Here is a 26,808-nt window from a genome sequence, read left to right on the forward strand (position 1 = left end):
CTTGCTCTAATGTCCCTCTCCTTTCCCCCATTTTCTCTTTTTAAAGACCCCACACAGGCAGTCACAGCTTCTGTATGGACTTGATGACCACACCCATTTATTAAAAAATATCCAAGTGAAAATGGACTTTTCAAATTGGGTTACAAGAAATTTATTACTTAAAATCAACTAGAAGGAAGTGTATAATATTTGAAAATTAGCATGCCAAATGAAAAGATATTATATTCATGAAACCCTAAAAAGTCAGAAAAACTCAATCATAAATTTACAAAAATCAAGACAAAAAGGTTAAACTAGGTGTGGAGGTATACATTTTTATTTTTTGGTTTTTTTGAGACAGGGTTTCTCTGCAGCTTTTTTTTTCCTGGAGCTATCTCTTGTAGACCAGGCTGGTCTTGAACTCACAGAGATCCTCCTGCCTCTGCCTCCCGAGTGCTGGGATTAAAGGCGTGCGCCACCACCGCCCAGCGGAGGTATACATTTTTAATCTCAGCACTTGGGAGGCAGAGGCAATCATATCTCTGTGAGTTCTGGCTCAGCCTGGTCTATCTATATAGCTAGCTCCAGGCTAGCCAGGGCTACATAGTGAGATCCTATCTCAAACAAGCAAACAAAACAAACAAAGAAACAAACAAGTGATGTTAAGTCAGTTAATAACATTGTTTATTTAATATACTCAAAATCTCCCATCTCTATTAAGTGGTCAAATTCACAAGTAGGGTTTCTATAAGTCCAGCAGACTACCAGGAGACTAAAGACGGCATGACGTTGAAGCTGTGGTCATCTGGGTATGGACTGGGTTCTTGCTCCATTTAGGCAGCTGTCATGTCAAGGTTTCTTAAACGCCAACCTAGCCTATAAGTAGAAAAAGGTCATTTCTTTACATAGAAGAATGCATCATATCATACTGCATAAATCCAAACTCATTTATAGGAGAAAACATACTACCTTTGCTGAGCAGAGGATTAACCACAGAGAGGTATGAGCTTTAGTGTGTGTGACAACTGGTGGGTAAAAGGCCAGCCAAAGAAACCCACTCTTGCTTTGAACCCAGAGCCAGTGAAAGAAATACTTTTAGCCCTGAACCCAGTCCCTGAGAAACCAGACTCTGGAACTAGAGCCAAAGAAACACACTTTGACCCTGGAACTCGAATCAGTTGAAAGAAATCTGCCCTGGTTCCAAAACTAGAGTCACAAAGCTAAAAAGGCCAGTAGAAAAAACACAGTTTGGCCCTGAAACCAGAGCCAGCTCTGTCCCTGATCAACTGAAACATGAAACCAGCCAATTCCTGAGCAGAAAAACCAGCCAATCCCTGAGCAGGAAAACCAGCCAATCCCTGAGCACCCTACTTCTGAACCCAGAGCCAGTGAAAGAAATACACCATGGATCTAAAACCTGAGTCAGTGAAAATAATACATTATCCCTGAACTCAGAACCAAAGAAAACACCGACTCTGAAACCAAAGCAAAAGAAGCACACATTGACCCTAGAAACAGAGACAGTGAAAGAAATACGCTTTAGCCCTGAAAATAGACCAAAAAAATGCTAAAAAGGGCCAGTAAAAGCAACACAATTTGGTTCTGAAATCAGAGTCATCTCTGCGCCCCCCCCCCCCCCCCCCCGACTAACTAAACTAACCAACCCTTGAGCAGAAAAACTTCTCCCCGGGAAAACTCTGCCTTAGAAGCACTATATAAGACTCCGCCTGTTCACTTGTGGGCCATCCTTTCCCACCCCGTCAGAGGCAGCCGCTCTCCTGGTATCCTTCCCAAATAAATCTCTTTCTCAAAAGAGTCTTGGGTGAAGAACTTCATTCACCAGCACAGACTAGAAGAATCTTGCTGAGGTGTCCTTTAGGGGACTGAGCAGAAGAAAACCTTGCTGAGACATTGGGGGATGAAGCAAGGCTGAGCAGAAAAAAAAGTAACAACGGTGTGTGTGGGGGGTTCCCCTTTAGGAGAGTGTAGCAGAAGAAGGGAGCTGCAGAAGAAGGGGATAGCTCTGCTAGGACGTTCTCTTAGGGGAACAGAGCAGACAGAGCTCAGCTGTAGCGCTTTTCTCTAGGAGAGGAGCAGGATTGCTATATCCTGCAGGAGACCATCCCCCACCACACCCCAACTTCAGGTATCACCTGATTTCCTGGGAAGTCAGGGTACCTCTCCCTCCAGAGCTGTAACACTCACTTACAAAAACCACTTTTGTTCCATGCTGTGATAGTAAGATCAAAATATGACATTCGCTGGGCAGTGGTGGCACACACAATGGTGGCGCATGCCTTTAATTCCAGCACTCGGGAGGCAGAGGCAGGCAGATCTCTGTGAGTTTGAGGTCAGCCTGGCCTACAAGAGCTAGTTACAGGACAGGCTCCAAAGCTACACAGAGAAACTCTGTCTTGAAAAACCAAAAAAAAAAAAATGTCATTCAAAAAGTCAGGAACAGTGGTGCTCATTTGTGAGTCTAGAACTCACAAAACTGAGACAGGAGGATTGTAAATTGCTCTGAGTTTGAAGTCAACCTGATTTACATAGTGAGTGTGAAGTTAGCTTGGGCTACACTGTAAGATTCTGTCTCAAAAAAACACCCCACAAAACAAAAACAAAACAATGCCCCCCCAAAAAAGCCCAAGAAAAACAAAGATGCCTTTTCTAAAAATCCATGCCCCTGTGATCCTGCAACAGCTGTCACTGGGTGGTTGCTGTCACCTAAAGACCTGCCACCTCAGGGTATGTTAATGTACTTGAGGTTGTAAGTCAGAAGTTTCTCAGAATCCCCAGTCTACAATGTAGTTAGAATTATTACTATTTCTACCTCCACAGAAATGTATTCGGTCACTGATAAAAACATTTTACTTAATGTCACGAACAATTTGGTCATGTGAGCGGAAGCATGCTAACCTTTGTGACTGTCCTTTTCAGAATTAAACCCAGAGGTTTCCCAGCCATTGAAGCTGTCACTTGACATTGACTTTATTCTTTTATTTTTATTTCTTTACTTTTTTGGCTATTAGTAGCAAACAATGTGAGATAGGCAGCCTCTGACAAAGGTCTTTACAGTAGCGACTTTACTTGTAAGGACAGAATCCTCACAAGGACATAGATTGAGTGAAAGGATTTAGGAATCTCTCCGTTACTTGACTGTCATTTTAGCAGGGATCAGTAGACTGCGTTCTCTAGAGGTCACCGTGTCTCTTCTAGCAGCCCTGATTTCAACTGCTCCCCTCTCTTAATTCTCATCACTAGTAGGTGTCGATGCTGTTGTAAATGTTTGCTAGTCTGCTTTATAGGAAGTAAGATCTCATTACAAACCGTACTTTGAATTCTCCAGACATGTGGAACAAACTGAACATTAAAAATTTTCTATTTATTCTATTTCACAGTTGTCTTTTTATTAGTTGCCTGAGCACTTGCTAGTATGGGTGTGTGCACGCGGGTGCATATGAGTGTCGAAACCCAAAACTTATGTCAAATATCTTTTCTGAATCTCTCTTCATCGCTGAACCTGAAGCTCATTGACTTGGCTAGGCTGGTTAGCCAATGGGCCTCAGGGACCACTTGTCTTCCCCCAGGGCTGGGCTTGCAGGAGTACACCATCATCCCTGGCTTTTTACATGGATTCTGGGGTTCTGAATGCTGAATGCTCCAATGCCTTCGAATTTCTATTTCAAGTCATCCTGGACAAAATGACTTTATGTAGCTTTGCTTAACTGTTCCTTAGACATTTTTGTACGTGTGTGTATATATATATGTATAATGCATACAAAGATATATTAACAGTAATCACTGTTTATGCTATGTAGAAACTTTGAACATCATGTATATATGCATATATAATCAATTCCTTATATTTTGTGGACATTAACACTTCAAAGCATAAGTGTTTGTCTTTCTTTTCACTATAGCGCTGGTCATTAAACTCAGGACCTGGTAGACACTAGACAAGTTCACTACCCCTAAGCTATCCTTCGGCCCAACATTTTACAATTATGGACTTTCCAAGAGTTCTACTACTCTTTGTCTCCATTGGTGTTTCTCACAGAGCATCTATAATATTTCTACAGAGCTATATTCTTTAATTACTAAATTAAAAGAAACAGAAAAGGGAACCTACAACTCATTTCACCATCTTTTAAAAAAGTATAACTTAACAAACTTTCTTGCTTTTTCACTTCTTAAGCTTTTATAATTTTGGGTTGAACTTTCTTCATGGAAGACAATTGTTAAATGTGAAGCCAAACGTGCCTTGCTTAAGTATATTTATAAATGTGCATAATGTGTGCATTTGAGTGCAAGCCTGTTTCAAGGTGTGGCTATCATCTATGTCTCCATAGTTTGTGCATACTATACCACCTTTATTCCAGACTGGATCATATTTCAACCATGATTAAGATTTAATTTAAATATCACTTCTTCTTATAATTGTCCTAAACCTTGTAGATTAATTTTCTGCTATTTGTAGTAGCTTGCGCAATCTTTTTCATAACATAAATTATACAATATTACAATGCCTGACAGGATCCCTGTAATGTTTGAAAAAATATTTATTTACCTTGTTTCTCCATAGCTTTATAGTATATCATTGTTCTTGATAAGCAGACACACACACACACACACACACACAGATCTTAGCAATGGTTGGGTCATATTTACAAAGAGTTGATCTATATCTGAACATAGATACATATTTATAAACATATACACATATGTATATTCATTCATAAACATACATGTATATGCATTCTTTCTCTCTAATACAAGAGGAGTTGTCTGTCACAAAAGGAGTGTTCCCTTTTTGAATAATGATTCACTTACCTCGGTGGATTATAAATTATCATTTTCCTTTTCAGTGTGTCTCTGAATGGCTTCCTTTTTTTATTCCAGGAATAGGAACATATTTAGACAGAGATGTTAGTCCATCAGTATTAAAATCACATGAATCATTGGAATTCTCTGGAAGGAAGAAGGTAATTACTGGGAATATATGTTAGCCCTGGCCTCAAGTATCTGAGAAGTTCTTTAAGAGTCTAAAAACTGCCCTCAATTAGTCTGTTAAAAGTTGTGAGCCAAGGGCCCAGCACCGTCCCTGTTCCTTAAATATGTATCTGACATAGCAGCAGCAACAGACTGAAGGACGGAAGCAAGTACCTCTTAGAAGTTCCTTCATGTTCCTTCATGTTCCTTCATGGAGCAAGGACAATGAATACTAGGGTATCCCTTCTAGAATGAAAGATAAGGCTGGTCCTGGGAGTGCCAATGGTGTCCTTTTAAGGAGTATGGAAAAACGTGAACTTTTAGACTTCCAGAAAAATTTAATAAAAATCACATTCAAGGATGGATATGGCAGGGAGTGGGAGTGGATAAAACTCTGAAGGAAAAGACGCAACTGAGAGGATGCAAAGAAGATGAGCTGGGTGAGTGGATGTCGGCTCTCCTGTGCAGCACATGCGCAGTAGCGACAACACTGTGCTGTGGGCAGGATTCCTATTTGAGACGGTGGAAATGCTCACTTGCTTCGCTTTAGTAACTTTAATAGCGCCTCTGTGTTTTTCATAACATCATGTTGTGGGCCTTAGGTATACTCAGGCTTTCTCTTTTAAAAAGTGAAAGAAAAAATTTAAACAGCAGTCATTACAGTCTTTTAGAAAACGAATTTCTGTTTCCGGAAAATGAGGCCCAATGCCGCTGGGTCAGTGCACCCCTTTCGGCGATCAACCTCTGAGGCTAGATAAAGACTTCCTTATGGCGGCAACTTACATTCTCGAAAAATGATTTCCAGCTCACGGCTGCCTTTCTTGACGTTTTGGGTGTGAGCGTAGCCATTAATGGGCCGAATCATCTCTCCTGTTCCTCATTCCTTCTTCCCATGCCCCCAAACTTTCCATTACAGGGTTTTTAGACAGTTTTCAACAATTAATCGAAGTAGGGTGCTCAACCTCAATTGCAGGCTCTTGTTTGAAACACCAGGCTTTAGGCTCACACAACCCACTGACCTGAGGACTTCAGCAGGTCCAGATCGTCTGCTCTCGAATTCATCTCCTGGTATTGAACTTGATGTATCAAAACCTCTCCTCTCGAGGAAACTGACAACGGAAGTCATGGGTTATGAACAGCAAAAACCCAACCCTCCTTCACCGAGCCTTTCACCAGCAATTTGAGCAGTCTCGACCTTTACCTGCGACCTTGTTTTCAACCAGTCTGCTTGGATGAGGTAGACAGACAATTGCCCCTACTCTCGAGATGTAACAACCCATTTCCCTACCAAGGAAGCCAACATTCCTCTGATTGGCTGAAAGCGTGTCCTTTTCCCTCCCACCCGTCCCGTGCTCTCTATAAAGCTCTCCCACTTTTCATCTCAACTGCTCCTGTCAACAACGGGGTCCTACTCCAACCTTTCATGCAGGCGCTTTTTTTTCTCTTTCTTTTTTAAAATTCATCTATTTATTTTACATCCTGGTCACAACCCCCCCCTCCATCCTCCCCTCCCTGTCCCTCTCCCCGATTCTCCATCCCCTGATCCCCTCCCTGTCTTCATCCAGGAAAGGGTAGGTCTCTCATGAGTATCAACAAAACGTGGTCTATCAAGTTGCAGTAAGGACAAGCATCGTCCCCTGTATGAAGGTTGGGCAAGGTGACCCAGCATGAGAAGTGAGGTCCCAAAGGCCAGCAAAAGTACATCACGCACGCCCTTGCTGAAAGGTCTTTTCAGGGATAGCTGGACCACTTCAGTTTCCCTCACGTGCTGCTCTAATGACCAGGCAGCCTTGGACTCTCAGATGCAAGCATTCAAAACTGATTCCTTCCCTCTGCACTAGCCTGGCAGGCAGCTTCTCTCTTTGATCCTCACTTCCCTCGATGACAACTGTGTCATCCTTTATCAGTCCCCGCACTCGTGCACGCGCCCTTTCTCTGGGATGTCTCTATCCGTCCCCGCACTCGTGCACGCGCTCTTTCTCTGGGATGTCTCTATCTGTCCCTGCACTCGTGCACGCGCTCTTTCCCTGGGGTGTCTCTATCCGTCCCTGCACTCGTGCACGCGCTCTTTCTCTGGGATGTCTCTCGTCCAGTTGTCTGAACCATCGTTAGAGCCTGTCAGAAAGGCTCTTTCGAAGCCTTCTACCTTGTTTTTAACATCAGATAATCTCTCCTCGCTGTCACTTTGATTCTTGTTCATATTAATAAAGCGCTACATTGCCATTTATCTACATTCTACCATTAAACAAAAATATTTTATTATTTTATTATCCTTTTCTTCACTTTTAGACCCTATACATTGCTTGATAGAATAAGGCGCTTTCACATTAAGGTTATTATTATTAGAGAAAATAAAATATGAACAAACCTTCATTCCAAATCATGAATTGTATTTATATTCACTATAAATTACCGGTTCCATTAATTAACTACTCCAATTAAACACATGGAATGCAGAGCATACTATGGTAGCCAGAGTTTTTCCCCTTTTTTTATTCTGAGAATATTTTGATGCTTATACTCTAAGGAACTCTTCAAATCTCTTATGACTCCCTACTTTCTGGTCACTTCACCCTTGAGTAATTTGTTTATTTAGTCATAATTAGTTCAAGAATCCCTTAATCCTTTGGGCATGTTAGTGAGATCATAACTTGGCACAGACCTGTAAGCCGCTGTATCTGCCTTTGCTTCTGAGCCCACCAGAGGGATGTGAAGACAAGGACCAATAGGATGGCGCCACAGATCAGGAGTGCAATGAGGACGGAGTGCCCTAAGGAAAGGTAAATATTAAGAAAGATGATAAATTCTCAGCTGCTTCCTTTGGACACCTGCAAGAGCCCTGAAGCAAAACTCCAGCCCTTACAACTCCTTCTGACCCAGAGTTTTCTAAACATGAGCAATTCCAAGTAATACAGTCCCATGCTTATAAATTCCACAATATACCTGTGCCACGCTCTGATTCTGGAGGCGTTCCTGAGGGAGAAAAGAGGAAGAGACTCAATTTGGGGGGGCCACGGATAAAGCAAATATCAATATTTCCTTGTATGAACCTTCACCGCTTCTTAAGCAAGTGAACTACATTTTCTAAACTAAAGCTTGGGTCTCCCAGTCGCTCATCTCTTGCACAAAGATATGTAGGTTGTATGTCTGTCTGTCCTCTGTGACAGCCACTGTGTAATAGCAAATGTTTCCATCTTTCCTCTACATGATTGTCTTCCTATCAGACACCCCTGTTGCCAGACCAAACATAAGCACATCACGTTTTGATGCCTGGCTTGTCTTTGCTACCGAAGAGTCCTGCTCAATCAGGTTGTTGACACGCACCTGGGAGGCACAGTACAGAAGCATCTTCCTTGTGCCCACAGTCACTGTGGCTCCACGGTCTGGCAGGACAACCCCACAGGGTAGACTCATTCCCTCTGCACTGCACTTCATTGAGCCATATCGGCCCAGTTCCTGGACCAAACGCTGCTTCTTTCAGCGCCTTCACAGCCTGACCACAGCCCAGCTCCTGACACACGACCCGAGCATCATTGAGATCCCAGGAGTCGTCACACACTGTGCCCCAGGAACCCTTGTGCCAGATCTCCACACGGCCGGAGCACTCAGTATGTCCTCCCTGAAGTCTTATTTTGTCTGAAAAATATCATAGACATCTGGGTTATTCCTGAGAAGATGAAAGCGTCAGGAAGGCTATAGGAGAACAGAGATTCAATTGCTTTACAAACTATTTAATGCGCACTTGTCAAAGTACAGAGAGCAACAGCCATAAATGAGACATCTCCATTACACTTCTAAGGCTCAGGGACCATCCTTGGGGAGAGAGGTCAGAAGATCGTAAGGACCGGAGGCTGGGAGAGATATGGAAGAACCATTGCATGCATAGCAGGTGTGGCTGTCTGCAGAAGATCAAGCTAGTCCACGTCCCATCACGGAGCAAGGAGGGCATGATGAATCCTCTCTACCTAGGAACTACTAACAGCTGATGGCTCTTATAGGCTGGGGAGTCAATTTTCTTTAGGGATGTGGTTCCTGGTAGGTTGACCATGCTTCAGTAAGTGGCCCTACACCCATGAGTATATAGGCGGCAGATTGGGCCCAATGGGTTATGAAAAAACAGAAGGAGAAAGAGGACATGAAGTCAGAGGGGCGATAAGGATTGAATCTGAGAGGAGCTAGAGGAAGGGTTGATCAAAGTGCATTGCATGCATGTGTGAAACTCTTAAGGAATCAATAAAATATATAAAAATTAGTGTGAATTTAAAAAATTCTATACTCCTAATTTTTAAAACAAAAATATATCCCTTTTCATCAAAGTGGATATATTCCATCAAATGCTTGACAAATGGAACCACATAAAAAGAAGCTTCTGCACAGCAAAGGACACCATTATTATGGTGAAAATGCAGCCTACAGCATAGGAGCTGAGGTAGAGGGGTGAATATGATCAAAATACATTGTATGAAATTCTCAAAGTATTATTAAAGATATTATTTAAAGAGTCATAGTGCAACTCAAGAAACTGCAAGTGAATGAAGTCAGCATTATTAATGTGGAAAGTCAAATTTTCTCACATGGCTAAGAGTGATAGGGATAGAAATAGTCAGACTCAATCATTCCAAGTGCTTTCTATTATTGATGTGTCAAGATCATATTTGGAAGAAATGTGGGAAAAGGAAAGTAGGCCTTTCAAAAATCCAATTATTAATCATGTATTCTCTTCTTGGTTTCCTTAGAGAAAGCAATCAAATAGAACTTTCAAGTACAGAAACGGGAAAGTCTGGGATAATGATTATTGATCTTGTATGTGGGTATATACACATACAATATAACAGTTATACAAAACCAACTCTCCCAAGCCTAACTATTGTCTGGACGTTACCCACTCTTGTTTAATGAGTCCTAACAAATCAATCCGCGGTGTGATCAGGGAAATAAAACGTCATGTTTTCTCAGAGGTGAGAGTGAAGGGGTAGAATGGAAATGGACAGTGGGTACTCACCGTCACAGGAAATGGACAACGGGTACTCACCGTCACAGGTGATCCAGGACTCCTCGGAAGGGCTGGCCCGTCTCTGCTTCCACGGAGATGAGGGGCACTGCCATAAGGTGTCCACTCCTTTTGGGCACTGCACGTTATCTACCCACATGAGCCTGGATGGCGTCTTGTCTGAGGATATCGGTTTCATGGTCCCGTTGTCTGCACAGCCCAGTTGACGGCACACCACCCCCACGGTGGTTGGAGTCATTCTGCTGCTGCCAACACTTCCCCATGTACCGTTGTAAAACACTTCCAGGCGCCCTGCACAGTTCTTCTCCCTAGGGACTTCAGCAGTCAGCCTCAGAGACATGAACTCTGGGAGAAAAGAAGAATTGGTGATTTCACAGCTTCTCTGAAGAAAACATCTTTTTGTCCAATGTAAGAATGGCTGTAATAGATAGTGTGTCAACTCCTAGCAATTTGTTAAACCAGTAGATCTCTGCATAAACCAGTAGGTCTTAATAAAATACAGTATTAGTTTCTATATACCATCTGGCTTTTTGAACTGGAGTTTTGTACTCAGGGATCTCTTTTAAAGGCTGTCAGTGCTCTGAGACACTCAGGAGATTCAGAACCTCCTCTAAGCTCTTTTCTTTTCTTTTCTTTTTAATATTTTTTATTTAAGTAACATTTTTCATTTATTTTTACATACCAACTAGTTTCTCCTCCCTTCTTTTTTCTTATCCCCCCTTTCTTATCAACCCCCCTTCCCCATCTGCTCCTTCTCCATCTTCATTCAGAAAGAGGGAGCCCCCCATGGGCTTGCACAAAGCATGACACCTCAAGTTGAGGCAGGACCGAGCTCCTCCCCTTACACTGAGGTGGGGTAAGGTAATCCAGCATGGGGAACAGGTTACCAAAAGTCAGCTAAGCACCAGGGAGAGGTCCTGCTCCCTTTGTTAGAAGCCTTACTAAGAGACCAGGCTACACAACTGTCACACACATGCAGAGGGCCTAGGCTGGTCCCATGCAGGTTCCACAACTGTTGGTTCAGCGTCCATGAGATCTCCTGAGCTCAGGTCCGCTGTATCTGTGGGTTCCCCCATCATGACCCCCCTGGCTCGTAAACCGCTCCTCCCTTTCTTCCGCAAGACTCTCGGAGCCCAGCAAAGTGCTTGTTTGTGGATCTCCACCTCTGGTTCCATCAGTTACTGGATAGAGGATGGCAATTAGGGAAGTCACCAGTCTGCTTATAGATGGCCAGGTACCCTCCCACTTGCTAGGAGTCTTAGTTGGGGTCATCCTTGTGGGTTCCTGGGGCTTTCCCTGGCATCAGGTGTCTCCCTAATGCCAAAATGTCCCCCCATCAAGACATCTCTTTTGTTACACCTCTGAGTTCTTTTCAATGATAGCATTTGGATTTTTCTCCCTAAATTACTATAATTTTAACTTGGGAAGTATTATTCAGTTCTCATTTGTTTGTTTTTATGTGCAATGCTGTGCATTCCAGGGGGTGTTGAGTCCCCTGGAACTGGAGTTACAAACAGTTGTGAGTTGCCATGTGGGTACTGGGAATTGAACCTGGGTCCTCTGGAAGAGCAGTCAGTGCTCCCAACTACTGAGCCATCTCTCCAGCCCCTCTCATTTGATTTTAACTGACACATAAGCTGTGTATTTCAGGAATATGGTGAGAAGTCTCAGGGCCTGCACATTCCAGTCTAGGTTCAAGTCAGGACTTAGGCGTTTGCATCATCTCAGGGTCCCGTTGGTCTGTGCAGCCCAGCTGATGGCACACCATCCCCACGGTGGTTGGAGGCATTCTGCTGCTGCCAACGCTTCCCCATGTACCGTTGTGAAACACTTCCAGGCGCCCTGCACAGTTCTCCCTAGGGACTTCCTCGGTTGACATTCACTGCCATTTGCTTCTTAGTCACTTTAAATACAGTTGTGACCAGGAGCTATGTACAGAGCTTACCTGAGCAAATGACACCAGCATCCTCCTTGTGCCTGCAGTTATGGCGCCCCCAGCCATGTGAATGGCACTGCCAAATATGAGATTCTTTCCCATTGCAGTTGACCTCATCTAGCCAGATATTCCCCTTTCCTTCATTAAAGTAAGCAGAACCCGTGGCATTAATAGCCACACCGCAGTCCAGCTGCTTGCACACCACACTGGCATCAATCAGATCCCAGCCGTCATCGCAGATGGTGCCCCAGGAGCCCTCATGATAGACTTCGACTCTCCCAGCACAGCGACCGCCTCCATCTACCAATCGAAGCTGTCCGCTTGCTGGAAAGAGAGATGAAGATAACACTGAAGAGCATTTCAAAAGGAGTCAGATCCTTTGCATAGCGCGATCACGAGTTCTTACCTATGCAGGGCACATCGCTCTTGTCTGCGATGGTAGAGCTTGTTGTTTGGACCGAAGATGATGAACTACACGGCTGCAATGTATGGGATTGGTTTCCTGAAAACACCAATATTTTTAGGCATTTAAGATCAAAAGGTTACGAGGAAGAACGTGGTTCAGGTGGAGAGTCCTCCAGATGATTTGAGGACAAACACAGCTTTAGAAAGAGGGAGGAGGAAGGTGGGCGGGTCACAGAGAAAGGGGGAGACAAATGGACCACCTGGAAGTGAAGCAGGGGCTTGGAATAACTTAGGATACAGTAAGCCAGTGGTTCTCAACTTGCGGGTTGTGACCCCTCTAGGGGAGGGTTGAACAATCCTTTCATAGGGATCACGTATCAGATATCCTGCATATCAGATATTTACATTATGATTTGTGGCAGTGGCAGAGTTAGAGTTATGAAGTAACAAAGGAATGATTTTATGGTTGGGGGGGGTCACCATAACTTGAGGAACTGTATTAAAGGGTTGCAGCGTTAGGAAGGTTGAGAACCACTGCAGTAAGCACTAGACAGCAATGAGGCCGATGAAAATCAAGTTCACTTACATTCTAAGAAGATAAATGAAGTTACTACTCTAGCACATGTCTCACGAACCCCAATAGGCCCTTTCCTTTTCTTTTGCTTCATCCTCGCCTCAGCCTGCCCATCTGGGCCTGCCCATCTGATTCTAAATCCCATCATTGCGGGGTGGCTCCTGACTGGATGATGGCAGAGAGGTTCCTGATTGGATCACTGCAGAGAGGCTTCTGATTGGCTCCGCTCTTCAGTCTCTTACCTGAGCACATTACAGAAGCCACTTGCCCTTCAGAACACGTCGGTGCACCCAGGGCAGTCACGAGGCAATCACCTAGGTGCTCCTCAGTCCCCGTGCAGTGGTACATGTGTCTCCAGACCTGGCCTGCTCCTTTCCCAAAAGGTGCTCCTTCTGGAGTAGAGAGAGCTACTCCACATCTAAGCTGCTGACATAAGACATGGGCGTCTTCGATGTCCCAGTGAGAGTTGCAGACGGGCCCCCAGGCTCCGAGCACCTTAATCTCCACTCTTCCCTCACAGGAGGACTTGCCACCTGCCAGGCGGACTTCTGTGTATCCTGAAAGGAGACGGGCCTTTAGGAAAGACATTTGTGACTCCTTAGCCCGCTCTCCTTCACAGCACAGGCCCAAACTGAAGACATTTTCCACATCTTACTTGAGCAGACTAGGCTGACGTCCCTGCTGTGGCTACAAGATCCTTCTAGAGGGGGCGCCACTGAGCACAGTGAAAGATGCGACTCATCCCCGGTGCACTGGAATTCTTCAGCCCAGATCTGCCCACTTCCTTCTCCAAAATGTGCTCCCCCGAGGATAGAGACGACTGTTCCGCATTGTAACTCCCTGCACACCACACTGGCAGCTTCCAGGGACAAGTCAAAATCACAGACGGAGCCCCACACATCGCCATGCTTCACTTCTACACGACCGGAGCATGGAATTTCCCCTCCAACCAATCTGGGTTCCCTGTGACCTGAAAAATAATAGTGTTTCTGTGAGAGGTATAATTTCCACATTTCCACTCATGGCGGGACTAGGGGCATGGTGGGTTCTCGGTGATTTTTCACACCGCGCCTCCTGGGTCTTCTGTCTAGACTGAGCATAGCAAATTGACGATCTCACATTTCTCATTGGACCGGTCCTCCTAAGAAAATCTTAGAACTTTGTTTTTTTTCTTTTAAAAAACCAAGATCAGAACTGCACTTCTCTTCTAGTATGCCACTTGCATTTATTTACGACACACAGTTTGTTTATCGGCTCTCGTCAGCCTACTTGCTTAGGTCTGAAGTCTGCGTCATCCTTATTAACCCCTGCTCAGCGGTTGGTTTTCAACATATTTCCGTTTTGAACACTGAATGAACACAAGACGTTTAAAAGAATGCACTACACTTGCTGTCCTCTTCCCACTCCTTTGTGACAGGACTTTATCACAGGCTTCCTAAGCAGATAGACAGACTACGCATGCTCTGCTTTTCATCACACAGCACTGTGCTTCCTCCACTCTGCCAGTGGGAAGGGCAGTGCTGAGACTCCCAGACCTTGTGCCTCTAGGACCAAGAGAGCGAACAAACCTGTATGTCATTTAGTGTAGCTGGGCTTTAGAAGGCAAACAAAAGAGATGCCAAGGAACAAGAAATAGAACTCAGATTGGAATGTGCTCCTTTTCAGGTGAGAGACTCAGTCCCCAAGACAAGGGAGGGTTTCCTTTAACACCCAGCAACCATTCCAGCTTCTCGAAAACACAACTTCAAATTCACTTCTTTTACAAAGCACATCTGAGGTCGGGCCTTCTAAAGAGCATGGGTCCTTCACAGAGGTCTGTGTGGATCTTTGAGGCCGCCTGCGGCATGGTTCAGATGGACAGACAGCTCTTGGGCCCTTGCAGTGTTCATACACTCTCTTGTTCTTTTCAGATCATATGTCGTTTATCTTACACTAAAATACCTCTGGAAATGTGCCAGACAGGACTATTTGCTGCATTAGAAACACAGATAGCATGGCTTAGCAGGCCAAAATTTCACTATTAAAGTGAATTCCTATCCAAATGTAAGACAAAGAAGCCATCTTTTTTAACCTTCTCTCCTTTCATACAACACAAACCCATCTACTTCTAAATGCAGATCAAGTTTAAAACAAACAATGCTATACACAATCAATGATTTTTTTTAAAATTGGAAAGTCGGTGTCTTCTTGTTGAGTTGAGAAGATATCACTGACTATAATGTTCATGGTCTTCTTGGGCAGGCTTAGTCTTTCAGTCATACCAGTTTCTGAGATTAAGCCAAACACGGTTTCGCGTAGCATCTGGTTTATTTACGTGTAGTCATGTCAAAAGAAATAAAACACAACCAGAGAAAAGCAAAACCAAACCAAAAGTACTTTTTCTTTCTTGATGAAAACATGTTATTGGCTTGCTAACAAATCCTTCCTGTACACAGTTTCTCAGGTCCCCAATTCTCAAACATTAGAATCTAAGTGCAAAGGGAAACTCTTCCATACAAACAAGTTTCTTGGGGACTCCATTTTCTCAGCCTTGATTATGAAAATCTGTTAGCATGTATCTTTCCACACCACAGGTGTTTTGTTTGGATCACTTATTCTGTGCACATGGTCAAAATCCTGGAGTCTTAGCTTCAAAAGGGACTTTTCTTCCCGACAAACGTATGACTGTATTGATTTTTATATAAGAGTCATGAGATAAAATCTTGTGCATGACTTTGGTTCTTTTGATTAACAAGTTTTTTCATCTGCCAAAGTAACTAAATCAGTATTTATTCTCTCACAAAAACAAAAAAAAATGCTGAATGAAGAAGTGTAGGAACGAGTTAAACTAGGACTTCCTCCTTTTGTTCAGTAACAACGTAAATGATGTACACAAGAAGGATAAATAGCTGTCATTTGAAACACTCTGAGTATCTTGTCCCTCACCTAAGTTGGTTATAAAATGCAGCCAAAGCAGAAGATGAAATTGGACCCCCCACAACAAAAGCAGCCTTCTGATCTTTCTCTTCCATTCAGCCTTAAGGTTTCAAATGGCCTTAACTCAGAGACCAAGAATCGACAGGCAAAGACTGGCGTCAGTGCTTATTTGCATTTGTAAATGTGCCTTTTTGACATCAGATTAAGGCAGCTAGACAAGAAGAAGCCTGTGAAGTTTGGGTAGCATTCTCTTGCTAACTTTGAGAACAGTTGCTATAAACCTCAAGTCCCAGGTTACAAGTGTGGTACTGTGACACCCGACTTTTTATGTGCACCGTCAATCTGAACTCAGGTCCTTATGAGTGTGTGGTGAGTGCTTTACCTACTAAACCATCTCCTCAGATGTCCCCCGTTACATTTTCAGTTGAAGGATAATTCATAGTCTGTCAATATATTACATAACATAATACAGACATAATGATATGAGTTAAATACATTACTCCTTTCCGAAAAATAATGCAATCAGATTTATTTTTAAAATAAATCCCAGTTCTATGATTAGCATAAGCAATGCACCTGCACATCCTGATTTATAAGGCTTTAAAAAGCATACAAAGTAAGCCATATCTGGGCGATAGTGGCACAAACTCTGTGAGTTTGAGGCCAACTTGGTTTATAGATCTAGCTCCAGGACAGCCAGGGCTACGCAAAGAAACCTTGTCTTGAAAATCAAATTCTCAGGAACCCATAAAGATGACCCCAGCTAAGACTCCTAGCAATAGTGGCGAGGGTGCATGAACTGGTCTTCCTCTGTAATCAGAGTGGTGACTACCCTGACTGTCATCAGAGAGCCTTTATCCAGTACCTGATGGAAGCAGATGCAGTGAAGCACAGCCAAGCACCAGGCTGAGCTCTGGGAGTCCATTTAAAGAGAGGGAGGAGGGAATATATGAGCAAGAGGAGTCAGGATCAAGACTAGGAAGTCTACAGAGAACTGAACCAAACTCATGGGAAATCATGGACTCTAGACCGACAGCTGTGGAGCTTGCATGGGACCGAACTAGGCCATCTGCATGTGGGAGACAGTTGTGTAGATTGGTCTGCTTGTGGAGCCCCTGGCAGTAGGATCAGGATCTATCCCTGGTGCATGAACTGGCTTTTTGGAGCACATTCCCTATGGTGGGATGTCTTGCTCAGCCTTGATGCATGAGGGGAGGCTGGTCCTGTCTCAGCTGAATGCACCAGGCTTTGTAGATTCCCAGTGGGAGGCCTTACTCTTTTGGAGGAGTGGATGGGGGGCTTCGGGTGGGGGGCAGGGGGAGAAAGAAGGGATGGGAGGGGAAATTGTGGCTGGCATGTAAAATGAATTAAAAAAATTACAAAAGGAAAAACAAACACCAAACAAAATGAACCAAGGGCACAATATTCATAGCATCCTTGGAATTAAGCCGTTTCTTAACAAAGGAATCAAAAGTCTTACCTGAGCAGGTAACTTGAGCTTCTTCATAGTGGTCACAGGAAAGGCCGCCCCACTGCCAGTTTTTGCATTGCCAAAAAGAAGTTTCATTTCCATTACACCTGCCAGGTAAGAGCCACACATCTGTCTCCTTACTTTTGGAGTAGGTTTTAGCGTATGTCTGGAGCGCAGATCCACATCCCAGCTGTCTACAGACCACATTAGCATCACTCAGATCCCAGCTTCGGCTACACATCTTCCCTGTCAGCTTCTGAATCTCTACCTCCACAGTTCCTGAGCAGCGACTGCCTCCACCGACAAGTCTCAGTTCCATATCCGACCCATCTGCCGGAGAAACATAAGCACAGGCTGAAGAAACTGGGGAGACACCGTGTCCCAAAACACACTCATTCTCCCCTCCTTCCCAGATACCAAGACAATGGAAACTATGACTTACCTACCTCCGATTACTTGCTTGCTTGTTTCTTAGCATTATTGAGGATTAAACCTCGATAATGTCCCTTATATAAACTGGACAAGGGCTATATGCCTAATGACACTATTGGTTTAAGTTTTGAGATGGAGTCTCAGTAAGTTGCCGGAAAAGTGTTTGAATCTACCATCCTCTACCCTAGCCTTTCTCCCAAGTGGTTTGGATTATAGGTGTGTGTCACCATACCCAATTTTTGCTTACCTATTTCTTGAGGCTTTAATAAACAAATGTAGGCTGTGAATTCTATTGTAAATGGTACATAGTTCTAAAGACTAAAAATGCTAAACACACACATACTCAAACAGGCACACCGTTCATCATAGTCCCTTATGCCAACTGTCTAAGCTCCACATAGATTTAGAACTTAAGGTGTGCTTCTAAGCACTCCTCCTAGTAATGGAGAACAGAGCCAAGCATCCCTCCCATGAAGAATGTGCCAGATTTTTCAGAACTCACAGTTCTGAAATTCCCAACAATGAATGAATTATGTCCACGATTCAAACCTCCCACTTCTTCCTCTTTCTAGTGAACACAGGTTCTTCCCTCCTGGATTTAGCTTTCATTTTAACTCACCAGAACACGTCACACCAGCATCTTCTCTGTGATGACAGTAATGCTTTCCCCATTCCTGGTGTTTACACTCCCAAAGAGCCGATTCATCTCCTTTGCAGGAAACACTGTCAAGCCAGATTGGTCCAGATCCCTCACTGGCATTCACTCGGCCAATGCCGGCGATAGCGGTTGGACATCCTAGCTGCTTACACACCACGGAAGCATCCTGACTGTCCCAGCTGTCATCGCACACAGTTCCCCATTCTTCTTGGAATCTCACTTCCAGTCTTCCTGAACATTTGGACGCTCCATCCACCAGTCTCAGGCTCAGATCTGCTCCCTCTATAACAACAGCAACAACCACCAACAGCAACTTAGTGAGAGGGAAATAAGGATAATGTGAGTAAAAGTAGCTCTAGCTGAGTCAAAGAAAGGGGTAGAGACGTGGAGAGAGGCAGTCATTGTACGGCACTGGCACCATTACAAGTCGCTAGGGATGGAAGGCAAAGTGCATCGGATGGAAGGGAAGTGCCTCGGAGACAGTGTTGTGCCTGTTGGATCACTACAACTGACGTAGAACTGTTTACTCTAACTTGTTGGAATATATTTGCCTGTGTTTAGGTTTCTCACCTCGAACTCCAGTTTGTGTGAATATTCAGCATTTGCTTTCACTGTTAATCACACGGTCTGGTCTGTCTACGTTACCCTGCTTCTGCTATGCGCCTGGCCCTTTTGAGAATATCTGTGGTGCTCTGAATGAGACTGTTGCCCATCAGGCTCAGATGTCTGGACACTTGCCTCTCAGTTAGTGGCACTGTTTGGGAGACTTTGGAGGCATGGCCTTTCTGGAGGAAGTATGCTACTGGGGGGATGGTTTTGAGATTTTAAAGCATTACACCACTCCCGGGTTTCCCTTCCGCGTTGTGCTTGCGTTTTCAGACGTGTGTGCTCAACTTGGTGCTTCAATGATCAGATCTGCCCTTGTCATGCATCCCACTGTGATGGACCCTTTAGCCCAAATAAATCATTCCTTCTATAAGTTGCCTTGATCGTGGTGTTTAACCACAGTGATGGAAAAGCAACTAATAGGAAACTTCTTAGTTTAAAGGCAGAGCAGATGGGGAAGGGCCCGACCCACTCCTTTCTCCTCCCCCAATCAAAAAAGCCATCCTTGATTCTGAAGACTACCCCATGACAAACACAAGATGACAGCCTGGGTCCCTGTGTGGAGTGTTATCATCACCAGGCTGAGGCAGTGCTTGCTTGTGGGTAACCCAAGTCTCTGTTCTGGCACTTTCATTTTTAATTACTGAATTCTATGTATTTGAGCTAATGGTTTGGGAAGGGGCAGGTGGAGGTGGTTAAATAGGATTATGATTGGGGATGATGAGGAGGGTAGTTTGTTTTTAAACCAACCTCAGAAATACAAGTAGTGAATGTTATTTCAGTTGTGTTTTTTTAATAAAAACACAAAATTATGTATTTGTGATATTTCTATATTTGTATCTTGATCTAGCATCTATCTCTACGATCTATTTCATCTATCTATCATCTATTTATCTATCTATCTATCTATCTATCTATCTATCTATCTATCTATCTATCATCTATCTCTACCTATCTTCTACCTACTTATCTAGAAATGACATGAAAGTAGAAATAAAACAGTCTAAAAGGACAGAGAGTACTAACAGGAGGGAGAAAGACGAGGAAAGGATAAGGGGTCACAAGGGAGAAATGTAATATAATATTTGAATATACAAAAGCTTTAAAAATTTGCTCCTGGCCCCTCTAACCCCTCTGCTACTCCTCTCTTTACCCCTTCCTTTTTCAACCCTCCTCTCAGTACCCTTCCACCTCAGCATCCCCTGCCTCTCTTTACCCTGTCTTCAACCTCCATCATAATTTTCTTAAACTCTCTCCTTATGATGGAACTGTATTTCATTATTTGTCATTTTTTCTGTAACTGTTTTAATTGCTTGTTTATTTATTTTGAATTGTTTTCATGTGTATTGTATGCCTGAGCATGTATATGCACCATGCGTGGACAGTACCCTTGGAGATCAGGGAAAGAGGAACCAGATCTTGTGGAATTGGAGTGATCGGCAGTTGTGAGTCATCACATGGGTGCCGAGAACTGAGGCCAAGTCCTCTGTAGGAGCAGTAAGGACTCTTGTTATTCAACAAGCCATCCCTTCAGCACTTCTCTGGCTCCCTACAACTATTTTAGTTTCCTGATTTCAGGTAGTGAATGGCAAACGTTAGAGCTGGGCCCCCACATGAGACAGTAATGAGCTGATAGAGGTTCACTGGACTTCACTATGTTCTCAAGGACTCGGGATTACAATCCCGGCACCTTTTCCTTTCGTCTGTCTCAGAGAACAGAAAGCCAGGAGGTGTCCTTACTTAAGCAGATCACTCCAACGTCCTCAGCGTGGTCACAGTTGTGCTTTCCCCATGCTCCGTGTTTGCAGTTCCAGAGAGCTGACTCGTTTCCACTGCACATCAGATCGTCAAGCCAGATGGGTCCAGAACCAGCACCAAATTTCGCTGAGCCAGAGAAACTAACGGCACTTCCACATCCGAGCTGCTTGCAGATCACGGAAGCGTGGTCTTTGCTGAAGTTGTCGTCACACACTGTCCCCCACTTTCCCTGGAATTTCACTTCGACTCTCCCTAAACACCGGTTGCCCCCGCTGTTCACCAATTTCATCTCCAAATCAGATCCATCTAGAGAGAAGACCAAGGTTAGGAAGCGAAGTCTATTCATATGCAATAAATCATTTAGGGTTTCCTGGATACTGGGGATTTGATGACATTCTTACAAAATAGTATTTGGATTTGATGACATTCTTAAAAAATAGTGTTTGGCTTTTAGATACTGCCCATTTCCACATATTGGAAAATTTTGACCTGCTAAAATCCAATGAACAATAAGGATTTTCCTTTATATCCACTTTGTAAGGAAATTGTATTATAGATCAAAATATTCTTTGTTATAGAAAAGGTCAATATGGCTCATTATTCACAGAAAAAAAAACAGAAAAAAGGAAATTGGCCTTCTAATCAAGTTGTTGACAATGAGAAAATGGTTATTTACTGAATGCTTAGATTCCTTATTTTAACCTCTCCATAACAAAAGAGTTCTGAGAATAAATAATTGATGTTGAATTTGAAATTAGAAAATAAGAAAATGCAAAGATGTAATGCCTAAACAAACACAATAATTTGCAAAACATTATGTGCTATCACTTCCTTTAAAATTATGAGAAAATAATTTATTTCAGTTTTCTGAATCAAAGTTTGTTTTCTCTCCAAGGAATTTACTATTATTTTCAGCAAAAGAGGAGGCTTTGTTTTCTTTTTTTTTAAACTGAAATTTGTTTCTCATGCCATGAGTTCCTGTGAAGAGTAAAGTACACGAAGAAGGGAGACTGGCTGAAATCTGGGGACCCTGGGGAAGATGCAGTTGGAGAAAATGTTTAGAAGCACTTTCTTTCTTGAACAAGAAATTAAATTTCATGAACTATAAGCTTCAACCAATGACCCTAACTTAGTAAGGCTTGTTTTCATGATGGGTAATTAGTAATCACATTTAATAAGACTAAGAGGTCATAATCAAAGTATACATAAATGCAGCACATGCCACAGTCTTCAGTTCTTACATGTTTAAGCACTACATGCTCTCATCATTAGCCCACTTCACATGTCAGCGATCTGGGACTCAGTAGCGGGCCTAGCACTGATCACCTAGAAAGATCGTGAAGCTAAGATGTGAGTAGCACAGAGGTTGGGGGAGTGGCCTGACACCAGTTTTCTGTTGGTTAGTGTGCTGTCATCTCCCAAGAGGTAGACTCTGCAGACTAAGCAGCAATTAGGGTGAAGGATTTCACATACGCAGATTCCTATGAAAGCAGAGAGCCTCCAGTGGCTATGGGTTCCTTTCCTCTTATTAGGTTCTGGTTGCACCTTTAAGTTTCTAAACTTCTAAAAAGTAAGTTGAATTTCACTCTTCATCAGGTAAGAAAGTAAGAGCAGCGCGCACTCCACAGAAGTCATAGCGGAATATCAACTCTCTATACAGGTAAGAGCCTGGAAAGATTTCTCGTGGCTATGAAATTTGTTGCAAATGCTACTTTTGTTTTCCCATCATAAAAATTAATAATTTAAAAAAATGAGGAGGAGGAGGAAGAGAGGAATATGGCTGTGTCAACATGGTAATGAAAGATGGGGGAACATTTTCAGCACTTGTGATACACCAGTGTGCAAAGAGCTCTGCAGTGCCTTATCATTGAGTTATCAGATGCTCAGAAAGATTAGTTTGCATAAAACCACTGCATCAGGGCATGATTGTGCTAGAATTCAGCCCGGCATTTTTTTTTTTTCCAAGAGAGGGACGCTGTGCTTTGAGTCAGAAATACGTGCATGGGATTTGCTTTGAACGCAGGTAATCCTTACCTGAGCAGGTCACTCCAACATCTTGCTCGTGGGTACAGTTATGCTTTCCCCACCCCTCATGTTTGCAGTCCCAAAGAGCTGACTCATTCCCGGTACAAGAAACCTTATCCATCCAGATGTCCCCGGAGCCTGCACTGGAGTTAGCCCATCCAAGGGCTTTAATAGAAGTTGGGCATCCTAGCTGCTGGCAAACCACAGAAACCTCATTCATGCCCCAGCCATTCTTGCACACTGTTCCCCACTTCTCACGGATCTTAAGTTCCACTCTCCCTGCGCAGTTGTTTTCACCACCAGTCAGTCTCAGTTCCTTTTTCATTCCTCCTGCAATAACAATTGAACACAGCGATGATGGCCAAGCGGAGTTCAGAGAGCAGGTTGTGCTGTTAGCTTACTTACATAATACTTAGAGTCAGAGTGGAGACCATCCTGACCCCATTGTGGTACCACAGGAGAATGCTATTTTACAGCACCAGATAGAATCATTAGTACCACAGGCTTCAAGTAGAACAACGGCAAAGCTGGGAGAGCTAACAGCATGGTAGTCTTTGGAATTTTAGTTGTATGGCTGTGTATCCTTAGCAGTGACAGGTTATACCTTCTAGGATAAGATGCACAGAGTGTCACAGGGTGAGCTCCGTGTGTTTCTTCCTGTCATAAACTCAATAGAAATAAAGTTGACAGTGACCATGTGGGGATGGAAGAACAAGTTGAAGGGGATTAAATACCCACTTCACACATTTATATAAAAATTTATAAAGCGGTTGAAGTCTACTGAAACTAGTCTTTTAAAACAGAAAGGAAGAGAGTTATTTTCCTTTTACCTTCTGTGACAAAATAAACCTTTTCCTCCTTCCCATTCCCAGATTACCTCAGATGCTTTTTTTTTCTGTTACTTTGACTTAACCGAGGAACCCAGTGGGCCTACCAGCTTCACTTTCTGCAATAAATTTTTTAATGTAAAATTTAAGTTTTGAATTTATTAAAGTGTTTTCAGAATTCTCTTTCCCCCAAAACTCTGTGCTTTCTTCTCCTCTTTTCTTTTAGCCTGCCACACACTGCTTTCAATCTTCTTGTAACATGGGGTTGTTTCGTTTGAGGGAAGACCATGGTAACAATTCAGTGTCTTCTGCTTAGAATTTTATTGTGTGCTTTTAATGTCTGAGTCAACATGGTAATGAAAGATGGGGGTCCATGAGGAAACTAACAATTTCAGCACTTGTTCTATACTAGTGTGCAAAGAGATCTGCAAGTGTCTAACTCTGTGGAGCATGGATGATACTTAACATACACAGAACTGTGAATTTTGTTTGACAGTTCATATCAGAGTGGGTTAAGGCCATAAGTAAATATGATGAAATACTCACCAGGAGAATTAGTGACAGCAGAGGCACTGAGAAGTGAGGCTGTGGCCACAATGAAGGTCCCTAAACAGACAAACCTTTTGCAACCTATGAGACAAAGGACAGAAGTGAAGCTTACTAATGAGAGATTCCGGAGAGGAAGAGGTTCAGGGCTTAGAATCTGACAAGACCAAACCAATAAAAAGAAAGACCCTTCCTTCCAAATTGGAGGCAAACAGGAAAGACACAAACCCCGAACTTACATGCAGCCTAGAAGTGGGGATTTGCGAGAATACTGAGTGTGGAAGCAAATTTTAAAGGCAGGTCTTAAAGAGGCATTAGTGAACTGGGTGTGGCAATGCTCTCTGTACACTGCAGGACAGGAGTCTGAGATTTCTGTCCCTCTACCTTCTCAGCATCAATTACTCTCTGTGTCTACCTGGTCCACACAATTAGACAGTAAGTTCACGAGAGAATGGATATTTCTCATGTCACGACTGTTTTACCAATGGTGCTTACATTCTCAGTAGGGTGACAAACAGTCTACTTGGCATCCCAAATAGCCAAAAGTTAGCCTTCTCATCTCCACACACAGCATCAAATATGCTTAGTCCTATTATATCTCTCAGCTCCACAGTGGCCACCATTCAACACTCATGTAAAACTGAGGGATGATGTTAGCTGGTCCATGCACACCATGAAGTAGAATTTTGCACTGACTTGGTTCTCCAAACATCTGCTGGAAATCAACTTTTAATAAATATTGATTCCTACACTTTATCTTTCTTGACAACTCCTATTTTCATACTCAGGGCAGTTGTGCTTACTTCAGATTCTGATTTGATCGTTCATCTCAGCAACTACATAAAACTAGTACAATCACTGCTTCCTTTCTTATGATTTCGGGTTGGGTTCTATGACTAATGACAAATACTTTAAATGCCCCTTTCCATTCTTTGCTCTCCTATGCTAGCCACATTCATTTGCTCTCAGAATACCTCTAAACCCCACTAAAGAATAAGTATAAATGAGACACATTTACCAGGAGATCCAGCATCTTCAAGAAGAACCATTCTGAGCCTGCCCATTCCAAAGTTGAATGATTTCGATGGCTCTTCTGTCTCCTTGTGCTATTGCATATATAGAAGTGTTCTCCGTAAGAAAGTGGAGGACCGGGGATGAAAACAATCATCTCGTTCTTAAAATAATCATCTCGTTCTTAAGAACGGAAAAGCTCCACGAGGGAGGAGTCAAACTCAAAGGGGAACTCCTTTTTGCCTTCGCCCTCTTCCCCCACTCCTTGGGACATAAAACAACCAAAGGAAAATTTAACACTTTCCATAGATTTACAAAAACTAGGAAGTATATTCATTCATACTCTTGTTGATTGAATACTTTAATAATTCTGATTTATGTTATGTGTGTGCCTGTATATATATATATATATATATATATATATATATATATATATATATCTCACATGTGTACCCACAGATTCCAGGAGAGGACATTGGAATCCCTGAACCTGGAGTTATAAGAAGTTATGAACCACCATGTGGGTGCTGGGAACAGAACTTGGTCCTCAATAAGAGTAACAAATACTCCTAATGACTAAGCCATCTTCCTATACCCTATTTTTAATTTTTGAAGTTTATTTTATTACCTTTATTCAGTGCTGGGTTCTAACCCCAAGCCTTGAAGATACTAGGCAAGTGTCTACTATTGAGCTATTCCTCCAACCCTTTAATTTTATTTTGACTAATAAATTAAACACATTCAAAAAATAGTAATGGAGACATTGTTCAATTATGTGAAAACACACAAAACATGGTGCTTGCCATTATTTGCACTTTTGGCATAATTTCCAGAGATGGACACGTCTATTGGGTGATCATATGAAGGTAGTACACAGGCAGCCTTTGCACTTTCTAAAGGATGGAACACACCACTAGACTGGCCAGAAGTAGTAAAAGATGGAGCACACCACTAGACTGGCCAGGAGTAGTAAAGGATGGAGCACATGACTAGACTGTCCAGGAGTAGTAATGGCTCCATAACGGAAGAGTCAAGGACTCCCAGTGTAGCACTCAGACTGGCCTGGGACTCACTAAGTATCCCAGGCTGACCTTGAACTTGAGGCAATACTCCTGCCCCAGCTTCTCCAGCGCTGGTACCACAGGCATATGCCACCATGTTCAGTTTTACATTCATTAATTTTGTTTACAAATTTAAATTAGTAGAAGTTGTTGACTTCTACCCTTTCCCCAAAATGTCCCCAGTAAATGACAAGATCAAAGAAGCTGCATGCTTTGCCACCCTTGAGACCATCGTTATTGGTGCTGGAGACCCTGGCTGATAAGGGGGCTATCCTAACTTCTTCATTACTGTAAACCACTGAGCCATCGCTTAAAAGCTTGCCTTCATGGTAAGATAGTCTAGGAGTCTCATGTCAAAGATGTTAAAGCATAAATGACAACCATCTGAATCTCCAAGCATACTAAAGCCAAAGAAAAAGGCCTTGCCAGGACCTCTTATTCCCTCCTCAACTGTGGCTTTGGGAGCAACCCAAGTCACACATTTTACTGAGAATAACTCAGGCTGGATCTTTAGAAGATAGATTCAATAGAACTTTCATAATGGTTGAACCCGATGCATCTCTTCCCACTCCTTTTTGAATTTCAGTTCAACAAATAAGTCTC

At 43.0% G+C, this 26,808-nt stretch overlaps 1 protein-coding gene across 1 annotated transcript; it reads right to left on the bottom strand.

Moving 5' to 3' along the window:
- Positions 1-641: 641 nt before the first annotated feature.
- Positions 642-25,317, bottom strand: Cd163 (CD163 molecule). Its single transcript, XM_038319020.2, is given in 18 exon segments — positions 642-855; positions 4,810-4,869; positions 4,871-4,947; positions 5,988-6,077; positions 7,631-7,738; positions 7,912-7,941; positions 8,293-8,604; positions 10,001-10,324; positions 11,925-12,239; positions 12,322-12,417; positions 13,137-13,451; positions 13,550-13,864; positions 17,291-17,611; positions 18,333-18,653; positions 20,718-21,041; positions 22,770-23,090; positions 24,134-24,217; positions 25,152-25,317. Coding segments are annotated over 17 exon segments (3,450 nt in total). The 5' UTR covers positions 25,198-25,317; the 3' UTR covers positions 642-855; positions 4,810-4,818.
- Positions 25,318-26,808: the final 1,491 nt, after the last annotated feature.

The sequence above is a fragment of the Arvicola amphibius genome, chromosome 2 (assembly GCF_903992535.2).
Source record: "Arvicola amphibius chromosome 2, mArvAmp1.2, whole genome shotgun sequence".
Taxonomy (NCBI): domain Eukaryota; kingdom Metazoa; phylum Chordata; class Mammalia; order Rodentia; family Cricetidae; genus Arvicola; species Arvicola amphibius.